Here is a 22,042-nt window from a genome sequence, read left to right as displayed (position 1 = left end):
GACTCATCTCCTATACTCCTCTTCCCGTGATTATCCCCATCAGTCCCTGTGAATATCTGTCAGTTCCTGGGATAGGCCATTGCCTCTTGTCTCCAGGCCTTTTGCACTTAGCGCACCTTCCATTTGGAATGCCCTCTTCTTCCCCACGCCATCCTCTCCATCTGCTAGGCTAACTCCTCATCCTCCAATGTCAGTTCAAAGGTCACTTTTCCCAAGAGGCTTCCTTTTTACCCTGGACTCCGTCCTGACTGTGTGCTCCCCTGCAGGCTGCACTTCACTGCTCATGGCATTTATCCTGCTTGTTGTGGCTGTTTATTTAACATGTTTCCTGAAAGCAAGACTACGTCTCATCCACCTTTTTGTTCCTAGTTTCTATTAGTGCTTGGCACAGAGCATATGTTCACCAGAGATGAGGAAGCTATGCAGTCTTGACCTCAGTTCTTGGCCAACTGAAGATACAAACACCCAAAGGAATAACTGGAATACAATGAAGTAAGTGCTATAACGGATTATATATGTGTTTGGATGCTTGTATTATTAAGTGCTGAAGGAACACAACTAACTAATTTTCTGTGTTAATCAAGAAAGGTGACATTAGAACTGGCTTGTCATTCATTTCATTCATTCATTGAATAATTTCTAGGTACCTATTTGAGCAAAGCACTGTTCCAGGAGCTGTGGATACAGCAGAAAACAAGACAGACATCATCCCTGCCTCCCCAGAGCTTATCTTAGTGCAGGAAGACAGAAATTAAACAAATACAGTAATTTCAAGTAATGATACATGCTTTGAAGAATACAAAACACTGTGGATGCTTACTCGGACAGGAGCAATAGGTGCATGTGTGTGTATGTGTGTCTGTTTGCTTATGTTAGGTTCCCTGGGAATTGTCACTTGAATATAACCTGAATGAGGGGATGGGGCCGATCATTCAAACATCTGCAGGAGACTGCTCTAGGCAGAGGGAACAATGAGACCCACTGGTTTGAAGGACAGAAAAAGGCCAGTGTGGCAGAAATACAATGAGTACTTATATCTATATCCCAGAACTTGTCCCTGAATTCCAGAATCACAGAGCCAACTGTCAACTGGACATCACCACTAGGATGTCTAAAGGCACCTCAACCTTCAATATCCAAAACCAACCTAATTTCCTCCCCCAAACCTGTTCCTTCACACTTCAGTAAATTACAATTCCATCATTCCAGTTCCTCAAGCCACAAATCTTGAAGTAATCCATGATTCTATCCCACATCCAAACCATCAACAAATCTCATTGGCTCTACCTTCAAAATATATCCAGAATCCAACTACTTCCCATCACCTGCACTGCTACCACCCTGGTCTGTGCTGAAACATTTGGATCTTAGCCTTTGTGCAAGGCAGAAACACTGAAGGTTTTTCAGGACTGAATGAAGAAGTGATGCAGACTTACAGGTGTGTTGGAGCCAACTGGTAAGTTTTGGAGAATGTTGCAAGACAGTTAACATCATTTGACTTGGGCATCATGGGAGTATTTTTACCACAGATATTGGCAAACGTTACAAATCAGGGGTTCCCTCTCACACCACAGAGATCTGGGTGTCCAACACTTACCAGCACACGACTGCAGGTACAAATCTGCATTATGGAAAGATAACTCTGACAGGTGTCATGTAATTCTTTACAGGTGTGTATATTTATGAATACATGAGAATGACCTAAGGAACTTTTTGCATTCTATATTTACCTGCCTCCACTCAGCTAAGGACCACTAGATCAGAGGCACTTGTAAAGAAGCTGTTCGCAAGGATGCAGGCAAGAGTGAAGGTACCGACCACACGAAAGCATAGGAGAGTTTTGAGAGATATCTAGAAGTAGGAAAAACGGGCTTTATTTACTCTGAGAGAGCTAGATTCCTTTCCTTCATCTCACTTCTTAGTTGATAATCATAGATTCATTTCTATGATTCTGTGTTCCCCTCTAATGCAGCCTGTGAGGGCAGGCGCTGCACATTTGCTCACCATTGTATCCCCAGAGCCCAGCCTAATGCCTGCATATACAGCAAGACCTCACTGAAGAGCCATTAAATAAATAAAAGGAGGGACAATGCAGAGGAGAAGAAAGAGTCAAGGATGGCACTCAGGTTTATTGCTGAGGCGACAAAAAGGAGAAATGTGGGAAAAAGATTAAGTGTGGTTGGGGGTATGGAGAAGAGGATCTGGGAAATGTTGACTTGAAGTGCCTCTGAACATCCAGGTAATGATGTCCAGGTGGCAGCTGGAAACACGTTTTATTTTATTTTATTTTGAGACAGAGTTGCGCTCTAGTCACCTAGGCTAGAGTGCAATGGCGCGATCTCACCTCACTGCAACCTCCGCCTCCCAGGTTTAAGTTATTCTCCTGTCTCAGCCTCCCAAGTAGCTGGGATTACAGGGTGCCCACAGCCATGGCCGGCTTATTTTTATATTTTTAGTAGAGACAGGGTTTTGCCATGTTTGCCAGGCTGCTCCTGAACTCGTGACCTCAGGTGATCCACCTGCCTTGGCCTCCCAAAGTGCTGAGATTACAGGCGTGAGCCACTGCGCCCAGCCTGGAAATAATGTGTTTTTGCTATTTTTTTTTCTTTTCTGAGACAGAGTCTCACTCTGTCACCCAGGTTGGAGCACAGTGGCACAACCTCGGCTCACTGCAACATCCACCTCCCTGGTTCAAGCAATTCTCCTGTCTCAGCCTCCTGAGTAGCTGGGACTACAGGCACCCGCTACTACACCCAGCTAATTTTTGTATTTTTAGAAGAGATGGGGTTTCATCTTATTGGTCAGGCTGGTCTTGAACTCCTGACCTCAGGCGATCTGCCCCCCTCGGCCTCCCAAAGTGCTGGTGGCATGAGCCACCATGCCCTGCTGGAAATATGTTTTAAATCTCGGAGGGAGCCCCCTGACTATAAGATGCAATTCTCTTCCCTTAGAATCTGAACTGTCCCTATGGGAGTGTCAACTTCCTCTCTCAAGACTCACCCGAACCTCGGCCTCTCGGGGCCTCCCATTGAGGTCGCACTTGGACCCATTGCCATAGGTCTGGCTGTGGTAGCGTTTCAGACGATGCTGCTTGGAGGCCTGGAGAAGACATGAGGCAGGAGTGGGGGAGATGAGAAAGACAGCAAAGAGGAAGGATGGCACTGCATCCCCACAGAGACAAAAGAATGGCCTGTGCCCCCCCCCAGGAAACTTTGTCCTAATGGCCACCAAGCCCCAAGAAACAGATCAGCTAATCTTGACCCTCCCCTTCTTGTCAGGGCTTTCAGCCGGTGGCCAGAACCCCTTCTTCCCGAATCCCACACTCTTGCCACCTTGGCTGTTTCGTCATCCCAGTCGAAGGCCGATTGGTAGTAGCCAAGATAGAGGACTTCACCTTTGATCTCTGAATCTGCAAGAGAAGCCACAGAGAAGCACTGTTACCCCTAAGAGGAGTAGGAGGGAACTGGGCAGGCAGGTTACCTTCAATGATACGATGCTGAGGGCTTAAGGAAAACATGGGAGGGAGTTACCTTCCATGTGGTATTGCTGGATGTGGCGTCCATAACAGAATTCATATGTCCACCAGTCCTTGGTCTGACAATTAAAAATTAAACAATCGGGGGATGGGGTGCAGACGTCTTTTATTGGAATCAGAGTCTCCTGGCTCCAAGACACATAGCCTCTCATCTACTTGCACACTCAATTCTCTTCCCTTCACTTCCACTCTCAATTCTCCAGACTTTCAGTAAGGAGGGAGGGCTGCTTTCCTTCTGTGACGTAGAGAGTTATCTCTAAAGTCTATTTTCCACTTGTGGTCTTTCCATTCCTCCCTCTTAAAAGATTTTTTAAATCCTCATTTCCCCTCCATAAAGATAAGAAATTATGGTATCCCTGAAGCAATCATATTAGGGAAACATAGAAGAACCCAAAATTAAATATTAATTGAACTTCCTGGACATTCCTTGCACTGTTCTGGCCACTGGGAATACAACTATGAACAAGATAAATTATTTGATCTCATGGAGTTTACATTCTAATGCTGGGATTCAGACCGAAAATAAACAAACTGATTCAGTTAATATGATTTCAGATCATGAAAAGTGCTACGACGAAAATAAAATTGGATACTGGAGTGGAGTGATAGGGCAGGGGGTGACTTTAGCAGGTAGGCTTAAGAAAGTACTCCTCCTACCCGACGCAGACCCTCAGTCTTGCGTTAGCCCTTTTCTGTGATCTTCTTTTTTGTTTTTTGTTTTTCGGTTTTTTTTGAGACAGAGTTTCACTCTGTCGCCCAGACTGGAGTGCAGTGGCCCGATCTCAGCTCACTGCAAGCTCCGCCTCCCGGGTTCACGCCATTCTCCTGCCTCAGCCTCCCGAGTAGCTGGGATTACAGGCGCCCGCCACCACGCCCAGCTAATTTTTTTTTTTTTTTTTTTTTTTGTATTTTTAGTAGAGATGGGATTTCACCGTGGTCTCGATCTCCTGACCTCGTGATCCGCCCGCCTTGGCTTCCCAAAGTGCTGGGATTACAGGCGTGAGCCACCGCGCCCGGCCTTTTCTGAGATCTTCTATCCTAACCTGCTCCTACATTCAGCAAAGTGTCATCAATGGTTACAGGATTCTTTGCTTCTTTCTTGTCCGTGTAATCTGTCTACTCCTCCAGTGGTCTTCTTAACCACTACAGGTCCCCTAGATCCTGCCTCATTCACTGGACTACAGTTCTCGGATGAACTGCTAGTTCCCAAGCCCTCATTCTATCTAACCCAGTCCCTTTCACCTTCAGCAAGCAGGGAGCATCTCTCATTGGGCTCAACAACTCAGGGATCCCAGGCCCTTGGTAAGCAGGTGTTTCCTCCTCCCTTTCACGCTGGAAGTGAATAGCTCCAGCTGGCAGGCGACACTCATAGCGCTGTTTGTACTTAGAGGAGACAATCACCACGTCCGAAGATTGGCTCTGGGAAAGAAGGGAGGGTCGGGGGGCAAGGAAGCAAAGAAAGGCTGGGATCAGGGAAAACAACGAAATCCCTCTTCAGACCCTGGGGAAGAGCTCAGTCGAAGACAGAATAAGCCACGAGCTCTCCAGCTGTATTTAGTGGGTGAGGCGAGAGGGCGCTCCCATTTCTCTACGGGAATGGAGTCCCGGTGTTTCGATAGTAAACTGAGACCTGAACGTTGACAGCGGGAAGCCCCACCTCTCCCAATTCCTGGCCCCTAGAGAATGGGTCTCAGTCTGCGATCCCCAGGGGTCACCGTAAAAGCAATACCTACTCTTCCCGATTTCCCGTAGGCTCCAGCCCCAGACTCGGGAGCTGCCCTTCTTCCTCTATCTCTTACTCGCTTCCTCTTCTGCCCGGACCCTCGCCCCTTATACGCCTCTCACCTGCCCTCCCATGACAGGCAACGGCAGGATCTCGATCCCATAACGCATCTCACTCAGCTCCTCCAGGTTCAGGCTCCCAACACCGCCAGTCAGACTTGCGGGTAACAGGAGTCCCAGAAGCAGCAGTCCCAACACACTGGACAGCACCGTTTCCGCCGCCATCTTTCGTTCCCCCTCTTATCCAGAGAATCTGTTTCCGCCCTAAGCCTGGCAGTGGCCTCAACACGCCCATCGGCGCCACATGATTTTATTGGCCATATGTTCTATCCCTCCCACGTACCCTATTCCTATTTGTAAACGTAGCTTCAAGGCCCCGGGGAGGTGGATCACGACGATTAGAAAAATCAGTTGCTGTCTGTGATTGGTCAGAGACCAGCCAATCATCGACAAGATCAAACCCCTCTCGCCTACCCCAATTTCAGAGGCGTGGTCTATGCGCTTGGCCCTTTTATGTTTGCCCTCTGTCTTCGCCTAAATGTCATGCGCATTTCATTGCTTTTTCAGATGTTTGTACCTGCCCACCGCTGGGCGGAGTATTGAGGCAGATAGGTAACTTGCGCAGTGCCCGTGAAAGTTATTCAATGCTTGTTGCAAAACAAATAATTATTATACAGACGCTTACCTCTTTTCATATATACATATTGCTTTGGGGCAATAAGAAAATTTGTGTCAAAATCTTCCTATACGATCCTGCAGCTGACCTCCAAAAAAACTACCCTAGAGAAATAATGCGGGCAGTCAGACGCGGTGGCACGCACCTGTGGTATCAGCTACTCCGGAAGCTGAGGCAGGAGGATCTCCCGAGCCCAGGAGTTCAAGTGCAGCCTGCACAACACAGCGAAACCGGGTCTCAAATAAGTGAGTACATACATACATACATACATACAGGGGCTTCCAGTTAAAGGTGGAATTATGTATTACTCTCCAGGCCGTAAGAAAGGGAAAGGAGACAACAACAGCAACATTTTGGAAGCTGGAAATCTAACCGAAGAATGGTAACTGGTTTAGCAAACTTGAGAATATTGATTACGAAACAAAGGTAAACAAGAGCCTGATTATACCTTTGGAAAATCCTCTCTGGGGAATCTCACCAGCTCCAAAGAAAAATCCCAAAGATACCCTCATCAGAATTCTCTTAATGATGTAGATAATTATAATGAATTCCACATGTAAGACTTTGGCCTAGGTGCCCCAGCCCTCATTTCACTTTCCAATCAGCGTTTTAGTGTTCTTACTCTTCAAAATAAATAGCCAGAGATCATTAGACGTTTAAGGAAGGACTTTAATATACAAGTAAGAAACAAAAACAAACAAGAAGGAAAAAGCAAATGAGAGGAAACATAAATTGCAACGGAGTGGGGGAAAAAAAAAAACCACCAAAAATAAAACATTTAAAAATTGGCTGGGCACGGTGGTTCATGCCTGTAATCCCAAAACTTTGGGAGGCCGAGGTGGGCGGATCACTTGAGGTCAGGAGTTCAAGACCAGCCTGGCTAGTGTGGTGAAACCCTGTATTTACTAAAAATACGAAAATTAGCAGGGCATGGTGGCACACGCCTGTAGCTACTCAGGAGGCTGAGGCCGAAGAATTGATTGAACCTGGGAGGCAGAAGTTGCCTTGAGCTGAGATTGCTGCACTGCATTCCAGCCTAGGCCACAGAGCTAGACTCCATCTAAAACAACAAAACATTAAAAATAATCCATCATCAGACTTCTCAAAGAGATATTATAGTGCATTCATAAAATAACAACAGGAAACTACTTGAGAGTAACTACTATTTCGATAAGCAAAAAGAGCTCTTGGAAACTAAAACCATGTTACAGAAATAAAAATTCTGTACAAAGGCTGGAGGACAAAGTTGAAGAAGATCAAATTTGTTCTACTTTAGGAGAAAACATAAAAATTAAAGGATCAGTCCAGAAGGTCTGGACGAAATAAGAGTTCTAAATTAGAGTTCCAGAAAGAGAACAAAGAATCAGAAGCGAAGAAATCATCAAAAAAATTATTTAAAAGGACTAACCCAAACTGAAGAACAGAGTCTCCAAATTGAACGGGCACCCTAAGTATCCAGAACAACAAATTAAACCCACACCAAGACACATCATTATAGAATCTCAGAGCACTGGACACAGAGAAACAATTCTAAAAGCTTCCAGAAAGAAAGAACAAGTTGCATACACAGACAAAAAATCAGAACATGTGACTTCATGTTGTTGCTTTGTTAATAAATTTTTTAAAAATCAGAACAGCATTAGGATTAAGAATCAGAACACCATTACTACCCAAAGCAATCTATAGATTAAATGCAATCCCTATCAAAATACCAATGACAATCTTAACAGAAATAGAAAAAACAACCCTAAAAGACCTAGAATGGAACCACAAAAGACCTAGAATAGCCAAAGCTATCCCGAGAAAAAAGAACAAAACTGGAGGAATCACATTACCCGACTTCAGATTATACTACAGAGCTATAATAACCAAAACAGCATGGTACTGGCATAAAAACAGACACAGACCAATGGAATGGAATACAGAATCCAGAAACAAGTCCATATATCTGTAGTGAACTCATTTTTGACAAAGGTGCCAAGAACAGACACTGGAGGAGAGACAGTTCTTCAATAAACGGTACAGGGAAGACTACATATCCGTATGCAGAAGAATAAAACTTGACCCCTATCTCTTGCCATACATAAAAATCAAATCAAAATGGCTTAAAGACTTACATCTATGACCTGAAACTATTGAACTACTGTAAGAAAACATTGAGGAGCCTCTCTGGGACATTGGCCTGGGCAAAAATTTCTTGAGATACCCTACAAGCACAGGTAACCAAAACAAAAATGGACAAATAGAATCACATCAAGTTAAAAAGCTTCTGCACAGCAAAGAAAACAATCAACACAGTGAAGAGACAACCCACAGAATGGGAGAAAATACTTGCAAACTACTCATCTGACAAAGGAGTAGTAACCAGAATATATGAGGAGCACAAACAAAAGAAAAAAAATCTAATAATCTGATTTTAAAATGGGCAAAAGATCTGAATAGACATTTCTCAAAAGAAGACATACAAATGGCAAACAGGTGTATGAAAAGGTACTCAACATGATTGATCATCAGAGAAATGAAAATCAAAACTACAATGAGATATCATCTCACTCCAGTTTAAATGGCTTTTACCCAAAAGATAGGCAATAACACATATTTGAGAGGACGTGGAGAAAAGGGAACCCTTGTACACTGTTGGTGTGAATGTAAATTAGTACAACCACTATAGAAAACAGTTTGTAGTTTCCTCAAAAAACTAAAAATAGAGCTACCATAAAATTCAGCATTCCCACTGATGGGTATATACCCAACAGAAAGGAAATCAATATATCGAAATGATATCTGTACTCCCATTTTTGTTGCAGCACCATTCACAATAGCTAAGATTTGGAGGCAACCTAAGTGTCCATGAACAGATGGATTTAAAAAATGTAGTGCATATACACATAGGAGTACTTACTATTCAGCCATGAAAAAGAATGAGATCCTGTCACTTGAAACAACATGGATGGATCTGGAGGTCATTATGTCAAGTGAAATAAGCCAGGCACAGAAAGACAAACTTCACATGTTCTCACTTATTTTTGAGAGCTAAAAATCAAAGCAGTTGAATTCACAGAGATAGAGAGTAGAAGGATGGTTACCAAATGCTGGGAAGGGTAGTGTGGGGTTGGGGAGAAGTAGGGATGGCTAATGGGTACAAAACAGAAATAATGAAAAACACCTAGTATTTGATAGCATAACAGGGTAACTATAGTCAATAATAATTGTACATTTTAAAATAAAGAGTATAATTGGATCGTTTGTAACACAAAGGATAAATTCTTGAGGGGATGGATACTCCATTTTTTTTTTTTTTTTTTTTTGAGACAGAGTCTCGCTCTATCACCCATGTTGGAGTGCAGTGGCATGATCTCAGCTCACTGCAAGCTCTGCCTCCTGGGTTCACGCCATTCTCCTGCCTCAGCCTCCTGAGTAGCTGAGACTACAGGCGCCCACCACCACGCCCGGCTAATTTTTTGTATTTTTAGTAGAGACGGAGTTTCACCGTGTTAGCCAGGATGGTCTCGATCTCCTGACCTCGTGATCCGCCCGTCTCGGCCTCCTAAAGTGCTGAGATTACAGGCATGAGCCACCGCACCCGACCGGATACTCCATTTTTCATGATGTGATTGTTACTTATTGTATGTCTGTATCAAAGTATCTCATGTACCCCATAAATATATACATATGTACACCACTGTGTGCCCACACAAATTTAAAATACAATTTTTTAAATTTAAAAAAAAGGAATCAGAACAGCATTGGGCTTACAAACTCATCAACATTGGGAGGGCTGGGTGTGGTGCCTCACTCCTGTAATCCCAGCACTTTGGAAGGCCGAGATGGGAGGATCACTTGAGCCCAAGAGTTTGAGACCAGCCAGGACAACATAGGGAGACTCCATCTTTACAAAAAAATAAAAAATAAAAAAGTAGCAGGGCATGGTAGCGAGTGCCTGTGATCCCAGCTGCTTGGGAGGCTGAGGTAGGAGTATTACTTGAGCCCAGGAGGTCAAGGCTGCAGTCAGCCATGAACATGCCACGGTACACAACCAGCCTGGGTGACAGAGTAAGACCCTGTCTCTTAAAAAAGAAAAAATACATTGGGAGCTAGAAAATAATATAAAGTACCTTCAAATTTTTTAGGAAAATTATTTCCAACCTATAATTCTATACTCCACCAAACTAAAATGTTTGTTAATTCAACATTATTTTTATATAAATTTGTGGAATACAAGCGCAATTTTGTTACATGCATAGATTGTGTAGTGGTGAAGTCAGGGCTTTTAGGGTATCCATTACCCAGACAATGTGTATTGTACCCATTAAGTAATTTCTCATCATCCAGCCCCCTCAAACTCCATCATCCTTCTGAGTCTCCATTGTCTATTATTCCACACTCTATGTCTATGTGTACACATTGTTTAGCTCCCACTTATAAGTGAGAACATGCAACATGTCTTTCTGTGTCTGACTTGTTTCACTTAAGATAATGGTCTCCCATTCCATCCATGTTTATGCAAAAGACAGATTTCATTCTTTTTTATGGCTGAATAGTATTTCATTGTGTATATATATATATATACCACATTTTCTTTAACCAGTCATCCATTGATATACACTTAGGTTGATTCCATATCTTTGCTATTGTGAATAGTGTTGCAGTAAACATACAAATACCAGTATCTTTTTGATATAATAATTTCTTTTCCTTGGGTAGATACCCAGTAATGGGATTGTGGGATCAAGTGGTAATTCTATTTTTTAGTTCTTTGAGAAACCTCCATTCTTTTCCATAGAGGTTGTACTAAATTTACATTCCCACCAGCAGTGTTTAAGTGTTCTTTTTTCTTCATATCCTCACCAACATGTTATTTTTTGACTTTTCCGTAATAGCCATTCTGACTGTTGTAAGATGGTATCTCATTGTGGTTTTAATTTGCATTTCTCTGATGATTAGTGATATTGAGCATTTTTTCATACATTTCTTGGTCATTTGTATATCTTTTTGGGGAAAAAATGTCTATTCATAACCTTTGCTCACTTTTAATGGAGTTATTTCAGATTTTTGTCGAGTTTTAGTTCCTTTTATATTCTGATATTAGACCCTTGTTAGATGTATATTTTGCAAATAGTTTCTCTCATTCTGCAGGTTGTCTGTTCATTCTGTTGACTGTTCCTTTGCTAGGCAGAAGCTTTGTCGTTTAATTAAGTCCCATTTGCCTATTTTTGTTTTTTGTTGCCTGTGCTTCTGAGGTCTTAGTTATGAATTATTTTCCTAAGCCAATGTCCAGAAGAGTTTTCCCTAGGTTTTTGGCTAGTATTTTTAAAGTTTCAGGTCTTACATTTAAGTCTTTAGTCCATTGTGAGTTGATTTTTGCATATAGTAAAAGATAGGGGTCCAGTTGCATTCTTCTGCACATGGCAATCCAATTTCCCCAGCACTGTTTATACCATTTGTTGAAAAGGTTATTCTTTCCCATGTATGTATGCCTGTGTGTATTTATTTATTTTGTTTATGTCACCTACAATTTCTTTCGTGTTTTGTAGTTTTTCTTATAGAATTCTTTTACCTCCTTGGTTAATATATTCCTAGATATTTTATTTTTTGGTAGCTATTGTAAATGAGATCACCTTCTTGATTTCATTCACAGCTAGAACATTGTTAGTGATTAGAAACACTCTTGATTTTTGTACATTTATTTTGTATCCTGAAACTTTACTGAATTAATTGATCAAATCTAAGAGTTTTTTTGGTGGAGTCTTCAGGATTTTGTAGATATAAGATCATATTGCTGGGCGTGGTGGCTCACGCCTGTAATCCCAGCACTTTGGGAGGCCAAGGTGGGCAGATCACCTGAGGTCGGGAGTTCAAGATCAGCCTGACCAACATGGAGAAACCCCATCTCTACTAAAAATACAAAACTAGCCAGGCATGGTGGCACATGCCTGCAATCCCAGCTACTTGGGAGGCTGAGGCAGGAGAATCGCTTGAACCCGGGAGGCAGAGGTTGTGGTGAGCCGAGATGGCGCCATTGCACACCAGTCTGGGCAACAAGAGCGAAACTCAATCTCAAAAAAAAAAAAAATCATATTATCAGTGAATGGGGATTATTTGACTTCCTCTTTTCTAGTTTGGATGCCTTTTATTTCTTTCTCTCTTGCCTGATTGCTCTGGCTAGAACTTCTACTATGTTGAATCAAACTATAATTTAATTGTGAATCCAGAATAAAAATGATTTCAGACATGCAAGTTCTCAAAGTATTGCTATTCCATGCGCTGCTTTTCAGAAAGATAGAGGATTTATTAGGCCAAGACAAATTAGTCAGTTGAAAAAAAAAGAGAGAGAGAGAGAGAAATGCGTGAAGTCCAAGAAGTGAGATCCAGCACAAAAGAGACCAAAGGAATCTCCAGGACAATGGTGAAGGGAGATGCCAAGTTGTATGGCAGGACTAGAGATCAATTCATCAAAATTAGAGCAGTTCAGAACGGTTTGAGAGTAATTTCTTTAAGAAATACAAAGACTACCTAATGCATTTGAACTTAGGGAGAAGAGATTTGCATGAGAAGAGTTTGCAGATATATTAGTGGCAAGTTGGTAGAAAGCTAAGGAGGATAAAAAACAATTATTAATTCTATAAAAATAAAAAGTTGTATTGGAAAAGCTAAACAGATTTCTGTTTTCTTCCATATAGTAGGTTAGGTATTCAACTGATACTCCCACAAAAAAACAACTAAAAAATGCTGGAAAAAAATGGAAATACCTTCTTAAAAGCATGGTAGAGCCAAGAAGACAGTAAAGAATCAACAGGCCAAAGTATAAAGGGGGTCAGAAACCTAAAGAAGTATTCAAAACAGCAATCACATTTGCTTGGAGGGCATCTACCACATATGCAGACTTGAGCTTCGTTTTCTAGAGGAAGGGACGGAAGATTCACCAGGGTGAAGAGTCTGAGAGGAGATTCCCTCCATAGTGAACCTTCCTTTACCTCCCCATTCTCAGGGAACCACAGCAAAAGTTACCTTGGTGTCAGAGCAGAGGAATTTGTGACCACAAATGGTCCCTTAAAGAAATTTTCAGTGTAATTTCAGATTCAGGCAGTTTAAAAACAGACAGACAAAAAAAATCTACTTAATTTGTACATTTAGTTTGAGGTGGTCTTGAAGAGGTGAGTATAATGTGCCTAGGCATGGGCAGAAACAAATCCAAATACACACTAGAAAAATGTCTTTTCATCCTACCACCAAAGAACTCCTAGAAGTCATTTTCCAAGGAAAATTAGTAGTTCATACACACACACACACACACACACACACACACACCCCACCCCCCACAAACGCATGAGGAGACCTCATAAATAAGAACCAGAAGAAATAACAGCAAAAACTGAGCCTGAAAGACTTTAGATATTGTAATTATCTGATACAGATTTTAAAATAATTACACTTACTCTGTTGAAAGAAATAAAAGAGAAACAAGAATATATTGAAAAACAGAAAACTAAAGAAATAAGGAATAAATAAATAATAACGTAGCACATTTTAAGATAGAGGCTCCAGAAATAAAAGGTATAAAATTTTAAATTAAAAATAAGACTTTACTGAATTCATTTATCAGATCTAGGAGCTTTCTGGATGAGTCTTTAGGGTTTTCTAGGTATATGATCCTATCCATACACCACACCAACAACCAAGCTGAGAATCAAATCAAGAACTCAATCCCTTTACAATAGCTGCAAAAAAAATAAAATGCTTAGGAATATTTTTAACCAAGGAGGTGAGAGATCTCTACAAGGAAAGCTACAAAATGCAGCTGAAAGAAATCAAAATCGTAGATGACACAAACAAATGGAACTATATCCCATGCTCACAGATAGGTAGATTCAACTGTGAAAATGACTACACTGTCCAAAACAATGTACAGATTCAATGCAATTCTCATCAAAATACCATCGTCATTCTTCACAGAACTAGAAAAAACAATCCTAAAATTCATGTGGAACCAAAAAAGAGCCCACATAGCCAAAGCAAGACTAAGCAAAAAGAACAAATCTAGAAGCATAACATTACCTGACTTCAAACTATACTACAAGGCTATAATTACCAAAACAGCATGGTAGTGGTATAAAAATAGGCATGTAGACCAATGGAACAGAATAGAGAATCCAGAAATAAAGCCAAATACTTGCAGCCAACTGATCTTTGACAAAGCAAACAAAAACATAAATCAGGGAAAGGACACCCTATTCAATAAATGGTGCTGAGAAAACTGGCATGCCACATGTAGAAGAATGAAACAGAATCCTCATATCTCACCTTATACAAAAATCAACTCAAGATGGATCAAAGACTTAAATCTAAGACTTGAAACTATAAAAATTCTAGAAGATAGCATCGGAAAAACTCTTGTAGACATTAGCTTAGGCAAAGAATTCATGACTAAGACCCCAAAAATAAATGCAACAACAACAAAGAGACCTAATTAAACTAAAAAGCTTCTGCACAGCAATATAAATAATCAGCAGAGTAAACAGGCAATCCATAGAGTGGGAGAAAATATTCACAAACTATGCATCCCCCAAAGGACTAATATCCAGAATCTACTAGGAACTCAGACAAACCAGCAAGAATAAAAGCAAATAATCCCATCAAAAAGTTGGCAAAGGACAAGAATATACAAACAGCCAACAAACATCTGAAAAAATGCTCAACATCACTAATTATCAGGGAAATGCAAAAACCACAATGATATACCACCTTACTTCTGCAAGAATGGCCATAATAAAAAAGTGAAAAAATAATAGAGGTTGGTGTGGATGTGGTAAAAAGGGAACACTTTTACACTGCTAGTGGGAATGTAAACTAGTACAACCACTATGGAAAACAGTATAGAGATCCTTTAAAAACTAAAAGTAGAACTACCATCCAATCCAACAATCTCATTACTGGGTATCTACCCAAAGGAAAAAGAAGTCTTTATAAGCTTATAGCAGTAAAATTTGCAGTTGCAAAAATATGAAACCAACCTAAGTACCCACCAACCAGTTAGTGGATAAAGAAAATGTGGTGTATATAAACACACAGAATACTATTCAGCCATTTAAAAAGAATAAAATAATGTCTTTTACAGAAATTTGAATGGAGCTAGAGGCCATTATTCTAAATGAAGTAACTCAGGAATGGAAAACCAAATACCGCATGTTCTCACTTATAAGTGAGAGCTAAGCTGTGAGGATGCAAAGGCATAAAAATGATATAATGGACTCTGGGGACTTGGAGGTGGAATAGGAGAGGGGGATGAGGGGTAAAAGACTACATGTTGGGTACAGTGTACACTGCTTGGGTGACAGGTGCACCAAAATTTCAGAAATTACCACTAAAGAACTTATCCATGTAACCCAAGACCACCTGTATTCCAAAAACTATTGAAATAAAAAATAAAAATAGGTGGGCACGGTAGCTCACGCCTGTAATACCAGCACTTTGGGAGGCTGAGGCAGGAGGATCACTTGAGGTTAGAAGTTTGAGACCAGCCTGGCCAACGTAGTGAAACCCCTTCTCTACTAAAAATACAAAAATTAGCCAGGCATGATAGCATGTGCCTGTAGTCCCGGCTACTCTGGAGGCTGAGGCAGGTGAATTGCTTGAACCCGGGGGGTGGAGGTTGCAGTTAGCCGAGATCATGCCATTGCACTCCAGCCTGAGCAACAAGAGCGAGACTCCATCTCAAATAAATAAATAAATAAATAAATAAATAAATTTTAAAATAAAAATTAAATTTTAAAATGAATGGATAAAGTAATTAAATAACTTAAGAATTCTTCTTTATAGAAGAATTTCAGCTAATAAGTGTAGAAGGAATGATATGCTGCCATCTTTTTACAGTCCTAATGAAATAAATAATCTAGTCAACTGTCACCAATGACCTCCAAAAACATTAGTTACATGGCTTGTGGGTGAATCAAACAGACACTAAGTGAATACACTGACAAAATCTAACATCATGAAAGGAGGAACAACCAGGGCTTCTTGATGTGATACAATAGGAAACACAGAGCATTATCTATGAAGGATTCTTGCTCTCCAAAGAAGAATTTTTTTGTTTTGTTTTGTTTTAAGACAGAGTGTGGCTCTGTTGCCCAGGCTAGAGTGCAGTGGCACGATCTTGGTTCACTACAACCTCTGCCTCCCAGGTTCAAGCGATTCTCCTGCCTCAGCCTCCTGAGTAGCTGGGATTACAGGGGCGTGCCACCATACTTGGCTAATTTTTGTATTTTTAGTAGAGATGGGGTTTCACCATGTTGGCCAGGCTGATCTTGAACTCCTGACCTCAGGTGGTCCGCCTGCCTTGGCCTCCCAAAGTGTTGGGATTACAGGCGTGAGCCACTGTGTCAAGCCCAAAGAAGATTCTAAATATAACCAACAGTTTACAGGAAGTATGAGAAATCTGAGAATATGTTAAATGACATCGAGGGAATGTAATCAGGAACAAACAGAATAAAAGCTCCAGTTTCTTCAACAAAGTACACTGCAAGGGGAAAAAGGTGGGAAAGGAGAACTGTTAGAGAATAAAAGAGATCTAGGAGACATAGCAGCCAAATGTAATGCATAGATCTTCTTTGGATCCTGAATCAAACTATCTATAAAAAAACTTTTATTAGTCAATTATGGACTCTGGATATTATGTGATATTAAGAAACTGTTGGCTGAGCGCAGTGACTCAGGCCTGTAATCCCAGCATTTTGGGAGGCCAAGGAGGGCAGATTACTTGAGGTCAGGAGTTCAAGACCAGTTTGGCCAACATGGAAAACCCCATCTCTACTAAAAACAAAAAAAAATTGACTAAGCATGCTGGCTCACACCTGTAATCCCAGCGCTTTGGGAGGCCAAGGCGGGTGGATCACTTGAGGTCAGAAGTTTGGGACCAGTTGAGGCAGGAGAATTGCTTGAACCTGGGAGGCGGAGGTGACAATGAGCTGAGATCACGCCATTGCACTCCAGCCTGGGCAACAAGAGCGAAACTCTGTCTCAAAAAAAAAAAGTAAAAATAAAAATACAAAAAATAAAAATACCATAAAATTAGTAGGCGTGGTGGCAGCCGCCTGTAATCCCAGCTACTTGGGAGGCCGAGGCATAAGAATCTCTTGTACTGGGTAGGCGGAGGTTGCAGTGACCTGAGATCTTGCCTCTGCACCTCACCTCTGCCTCAAAAAAAAAAAAAAAAAAAAAAGAACTTGTTAATTTTGTTAGACGTAGTCGTGGTATTTTGGTATGGTTTTAAAAATGGTCCTTAACTCTTAGAGATACAGATGCATGTATTTATTAATGGAATGGCATAATGTCTGGGATTTGCATTAAAATAATCCTGTGGGAGTCCAGGGGAAATTGGTGGGATATAGATGAAACAAAATTAAACTTATTTTGTAATTGTTGCAGCAAGATGATAGGTACAGAGGGATTCATTGTACTTTTGATTGTGTTTGAAATTTTCCATTTAAAATTTAAGTAACCCAAAGACCAGTTTAGATTTAGCTGAAGATAGGATTAATGAACTAGAAGATAGATTAGATTAAATTATCCAGAATAAAATGCAGAGCAACAAAGAGGAGAGTTTGAAAGAGAAAGATATATGAAGAGTAGAGTAAAAATCTAACTAGGCTGGGCACTGTGGTTCATGCCTGTAATCCCAGCACTTTGGGAGGCCAAGGCAGGCAGATCATGAGGTCAAGAGATTGATACCATCCTGGCCAACATAGTGAAATCCTGTCTCTACTAAAAATACAAAAATTAGCTGGGTATGGTGGTGCATGCCTAGTCTCAGCTACTCAGGGCCTGAGGCAGGAGAATCACTTCAACCTGGGAGATGGAGTTTGCAGTGAGCCGAGATCGCACCACTGCACTCCAGCCTGGCAACAGAGGGAAACTCCATCTTTAAAAAAAAAAAAAAAAAAAAAAAAACTAACTAATTGGAGTTCTGGAATGAGAAGAGAGCATGGTAGCAAACCTATTGATTGGGCATTTTTCAGAACTAATGAAAGATACAAATCAACACAGATTGAAGAGGCCCAACAAGTTTCAGGCAGGGTAGGTAAAAAGAAGTCCACACATAAACATAGTATGGTGAAACCGAATAACATTAAAGGAAAACAGCAGATCTTAAAAGCAACCAGACTGTGGGACATATAGGTGTATGCATTTGTCAAAATTCATTGTCCTTATACAGGTAAGGTCTGTGCACTTCACTGCATGCAACTTTTACCAGAGTAAAAAATTAAATTAAAAGCAGCTAGAGAAACAGCTTCCCTTCAGAGGAGCAGCAGTTTAGACTGAAAACTGACTTCTTATGGCAACAATGAAAGACAGAAGACAATAGTTGATATCTGTAATGTGATGAAAGAAAACAACTTCCACTAGAAATTTTATGACTAGTGTAAATACATTTCCATAATGAGGAGAGCCAGGTGTGGTGGCTCATGCCACCACAGAATGTTGGGAGGCCAAGAGGAGAGGATCATTTGAGGCCAGGAGTTCGAGACCAGCCTGGGCTACATAGGGAGACCCTGGCTCTACAAAAAAGAATAAAGAATAAAGAATAAAACAACAACATTAATGTCTTCTAGAATTTAAGTAAAAATATAGAATTAAAACACATTAAAACAATAACATAGACATTGGGAGGTGAACCAACAAAGTTAAATTGTTCTAGGCTTCTCTTATATTGTCCGCAAGGATAGTATGCTGATTATCAAACTATGTCCTTCAACTTCAAATCCACCCTTCTATACACCATGATGCTGGGGGTGGTATTCTGCAAATTACATTTTGTTTTCTTTCTTAAATTGACTTATTTTTTCAAACAACAGATTTAGGTTCACAGTGAAACTGATCAGAAAATATGAGTGTTTTCATATACCCTTTGTCCCCACACATGCACAGCCTCCCCCACTGTCAACATCCTGCTGCAGAGAGGCACTCTTCTTACAGCTGATCAGCCTATATTGATACATCATTATCACCCAAGGTCCACAGTTTACACATGGGTTCACTGTGGTGAACACAACTCTGTGTTGTACATTCTCTGGGTTTGGATAAATGTATAATGACCTGTATCCATCATATAAGTATTATACAGAATGGTCTTACTGCCCTAAAAATCCTCTGTGGTCCACCCCTTTATACCTTCCCCTACCCCAGTCCCTGGCAACCACTGATCTTTTCACTATCTCCATAATTTTGCCTTTTCCAGAATGTCACATAGTTGGAATCACAGTATTTAGCCTTTTCAGCTGGTTTCTTTTACTTAATAATATGCACTTAATGCATGTTCCTCCATGTCTTCTTATGGCTTAACAGCTCATTTCTTTATAGCACTGAATAATATTTCAATTCTGGATGTACCATGGTTTAATTTTCCATTCACCTACAGAAAGACATCTTGGTTGCTTACAAGTTTTGACAATTAAGGATAAAGCTGCTATAAACACCCATGTGCAGGTTTGTGTGAACATAAGTTTTCAACTAATTTAAGCTTATACCAAAAAGCACAAATGCTGGATAATATTGTAAGAGTATATTTAGTATTGTAAGAAATTGCCAAACTACCTTCCAAAGTAGCTGTACCATTTGGCATTCCCACCAACAAAGAACGAGAGCTCCTGTTGTTCCACATCCTTGACAGCATTTGGTGTTTTCAGTGTTCTAGATTTTGGCCATTCTAATAAGTGTGTAGTGGTATCTCATTTTTGTTTTAATTTGCAGTTTCCTAAAGACATATGATGTGGAACATCTTTACATATGTTACATATGTTTATTTGTCTTTTTTTTTTTTTTTTTGGAGACAGGGTCTCACTCTGTCATATAGGCTGGAACGCAGTGGCATAATCATGGCTCACTGCAAACTGAACCTCCCAAGTTCAATCAATCCTCCTGCCTCAGCCTCCCAAGTAGCTGGGATTATAGGCACATGCCACCACACCCGGCTAATTTTTGTATTTTTAGTAGAGACGGGGTTTCACCATGTTGGCCAGGCTGGTCTCAAACTCCTGACCTCAAGTGATACGCCTGCCTCGGCCTCCCAAATTATAGGTGTGTGCCACTGCACCTGGCCTTAGTTCTTAGGCCTTTGGACTCAGACTGAGACTTAACACCCTTAGCCCCCTGATTCACAGGTGTTAGGTTTGGACCAGAGCTACAGCACTGGCTTTCCTGGCCTCCAGCTTGCAGATGACAGATTGTGGGACTTAATCATTGTGTAAGCCAATATCTCATAATAAATATCTCTCTATCTATCTATCTACCTTTCTACCTACCTGTCTATTTACTTATCTATCTCTCCTATTGATTCTGTTTCTGTGGAGAACCTGACTAAATACATTTAATGTTGAATTTTAAGAGTTCTTTGATATTTTGGAAACTAGTCCTTTATCAAAAACACCTTTTTTTTTTTTTTGTGTGTGTGTGTGTGTGTGTGTGTGTGTATATATATATATTTTCTTGCTCTGTCACCTAGGCTGGAGTGCAGTGACATAATCATGGCTCACTGTAGCCTTGAGCTCTCTCACCTCAGCCTCCTGAATAGCTGGGACTACAGGTGCATGCCACCACATCTGGCTAACTTTTCATTTTATTTGTTTGTTTTCAGATGGAGTCTCACTCTGTCACCAGGGTGGAGTGCAGTGGTGCAGTCTCGACTCACTGCAACCTCTGCCTCCCAGGTTTAAGCGATTCTCCTGCCTCAGCCTCCCAAGTAGCGCCCAGGTAATTTTTTGTATTTTTAGTAGAGATGGGGTTTCACCATATTGGCCAGGCTGGTCTCACACTCCTGACCTTGTGATCTGCCTGCCTCAGCCTCCCAAAGTGCTGGGATTACAGGCGTGAGCCACCACACCCAGCCAAATTTTGTCTAGAGACAGAGTCTCGCTATGTTGTCTTGAACACCTGTGTTCAAGTGATCTTCCCACCTTGGCATCCCAAAGTGGCAAATATTTTCTCCTAGTCTGCATCTTGTCCTCTCATTTCTTTTTACAGTGTCTTTCACAGAGCAAGTTTTTAGTTTTAATGAAATCCAGCTTATCAATTCTTTCATGGATCATGCTTTTGGTATTGTATCTAAAAAGTTATGGCCATACCCAAGTTCATCTAGATTTTCTCCTATGTTATATGCTAAGACTTTTATAGTTTGCATTTTACATTTAGGTCTATGATCCATTTTGAGTTAATTTTTGTTGAGGGTATAAGGTTTGTGTCTAGATTCTTTTTTTTTTTTTTTTTTGGCATGTGGATGCCCAGTTGTTCAGGTACCATTCATTAACAAGGTTATCTTTTCTCCATTGTATTGGCTTTTCTCCTCTTCTTTGTCAAATATCAGTTGACTGCATTTATGTGGATCTATTTCTGGGTTCCATTGGTCCATTTGTCTATTACTTTGCCAGTACTTCACTGTCTTGATTTTTGTAGCTTTATACTAAGTCTTGAAGTTAGGTACTATCAGTCCTCCAACTTTGGTCTCCTATGTCATTGTGTTGGCTATTTCAGATCTTTTGCCTCTCCGTAGAAACTTTAGAAACAGTTTGTTGACATTCACAAAACAACTTGCTAGGATTTTTATTGAGATTGCATTGAATGTATTAGTCAAGTTGGGGAGAATTGACATCTTGACAATATCAAGTCTTCCTTTCCATGAACATGGACTATCTCTCCTTTTATTTAGTTCTTATTTTATTTCTTCCATCAGAGTTTTATACTTTTCCTCACATAGATCATGTACATATTTTGTTACATTTAAACCTAAGAAGTTTATTTTTGGGGAGTATTGTGTTTTTAATTTCAAATTCCACTTGCTCATTGCTGGTATAAAGCAAAGCAATTTACTTTTTTATATTAATCTATATCCTATGAACTTGCTACAATCATTATTAGTTTCAGAAATTTTTCATTAATTCTTTTGGAATTTCTACATAGACAGTCATGTCATCTGTGAACAAAGACAGTTTTATTCACATTTCTTTCTTGTCAACTGGCTCCCTCTTAGTTTCTATCAATAGGAGTGCTAAGGGAGACTGGAA

At 40.6% G+C, this 22,042-nt stretch overlaps 1 protein-coding gene across 10 annotated transcripts in view; it reads right to left on the bottom strand.

Annotated features, from left to right (window-relative positions):
* The window catches only part of OS9 (osteosarcoma amplified 9, endoplasmic reticulum lectin), a 29,900-nt gene extending 24,142 nt beyond the window's left edge, over positions 1–5,758 (bottom strand). For 7 of the 10 annotated variants that reach the window (XM_011988595.1, XM_011988598.1, XM_011988594.1 and 4 more), the window contains exons 1-5: positions 5,381–5,758; positions 4,778–4,954; positions 3,531–3,594; positions 3,333–3,409; positions 3,001–3,099 (exon numbers count right to left, since the gene is read on the bottom strand). In XM_011988595.1, coding sequence (XP_011843985.1) covers positions 3,001–3,099; positions 3,333–3,409; positions 3,531–3,594; positions 4,778–4,954; positions 5,381–5,542 — 579 coding nt within the window. In that variant the 5' untranslated portion in view covers positions 5,543–5,758. The remainder of the gene's footprint in view (positions 1–3,000; positions 3,100–3,332; positions 3,410–3,530; positions 3,595–4,777; positions 4,955–5,380) is intronic. The other 3 variants (XM_011988601.1, XM_011988602.1, XM_011988603.1) reach the window with 3 other exon arrangements.
* Between the last annotated feature and the right edge of the window lie 16,284 nt (positions 5,759–22,042).

The sequence above is a fragment of the Mandrillus leucophaeus genome, unplaced genomic scaffold (genome assembly GCF_000951045.1).
Source record: "Mandrillus leucophaeus isolate KB7577 unplaced genomic scaffold, Mleu.le_1.0 Scaffold332, whole genome shotgun sequence".
NCBI lineage: Eukaryota > Metazoa > Chordata > Mammalia > Primates > Cercopithecidae > Mandrillus > Mandrillus leucophaeus.
Note: the sequence above shows the minus strand (reverse complement) of the source record. Positions and strands in the feature narration are given on the sequence as shown.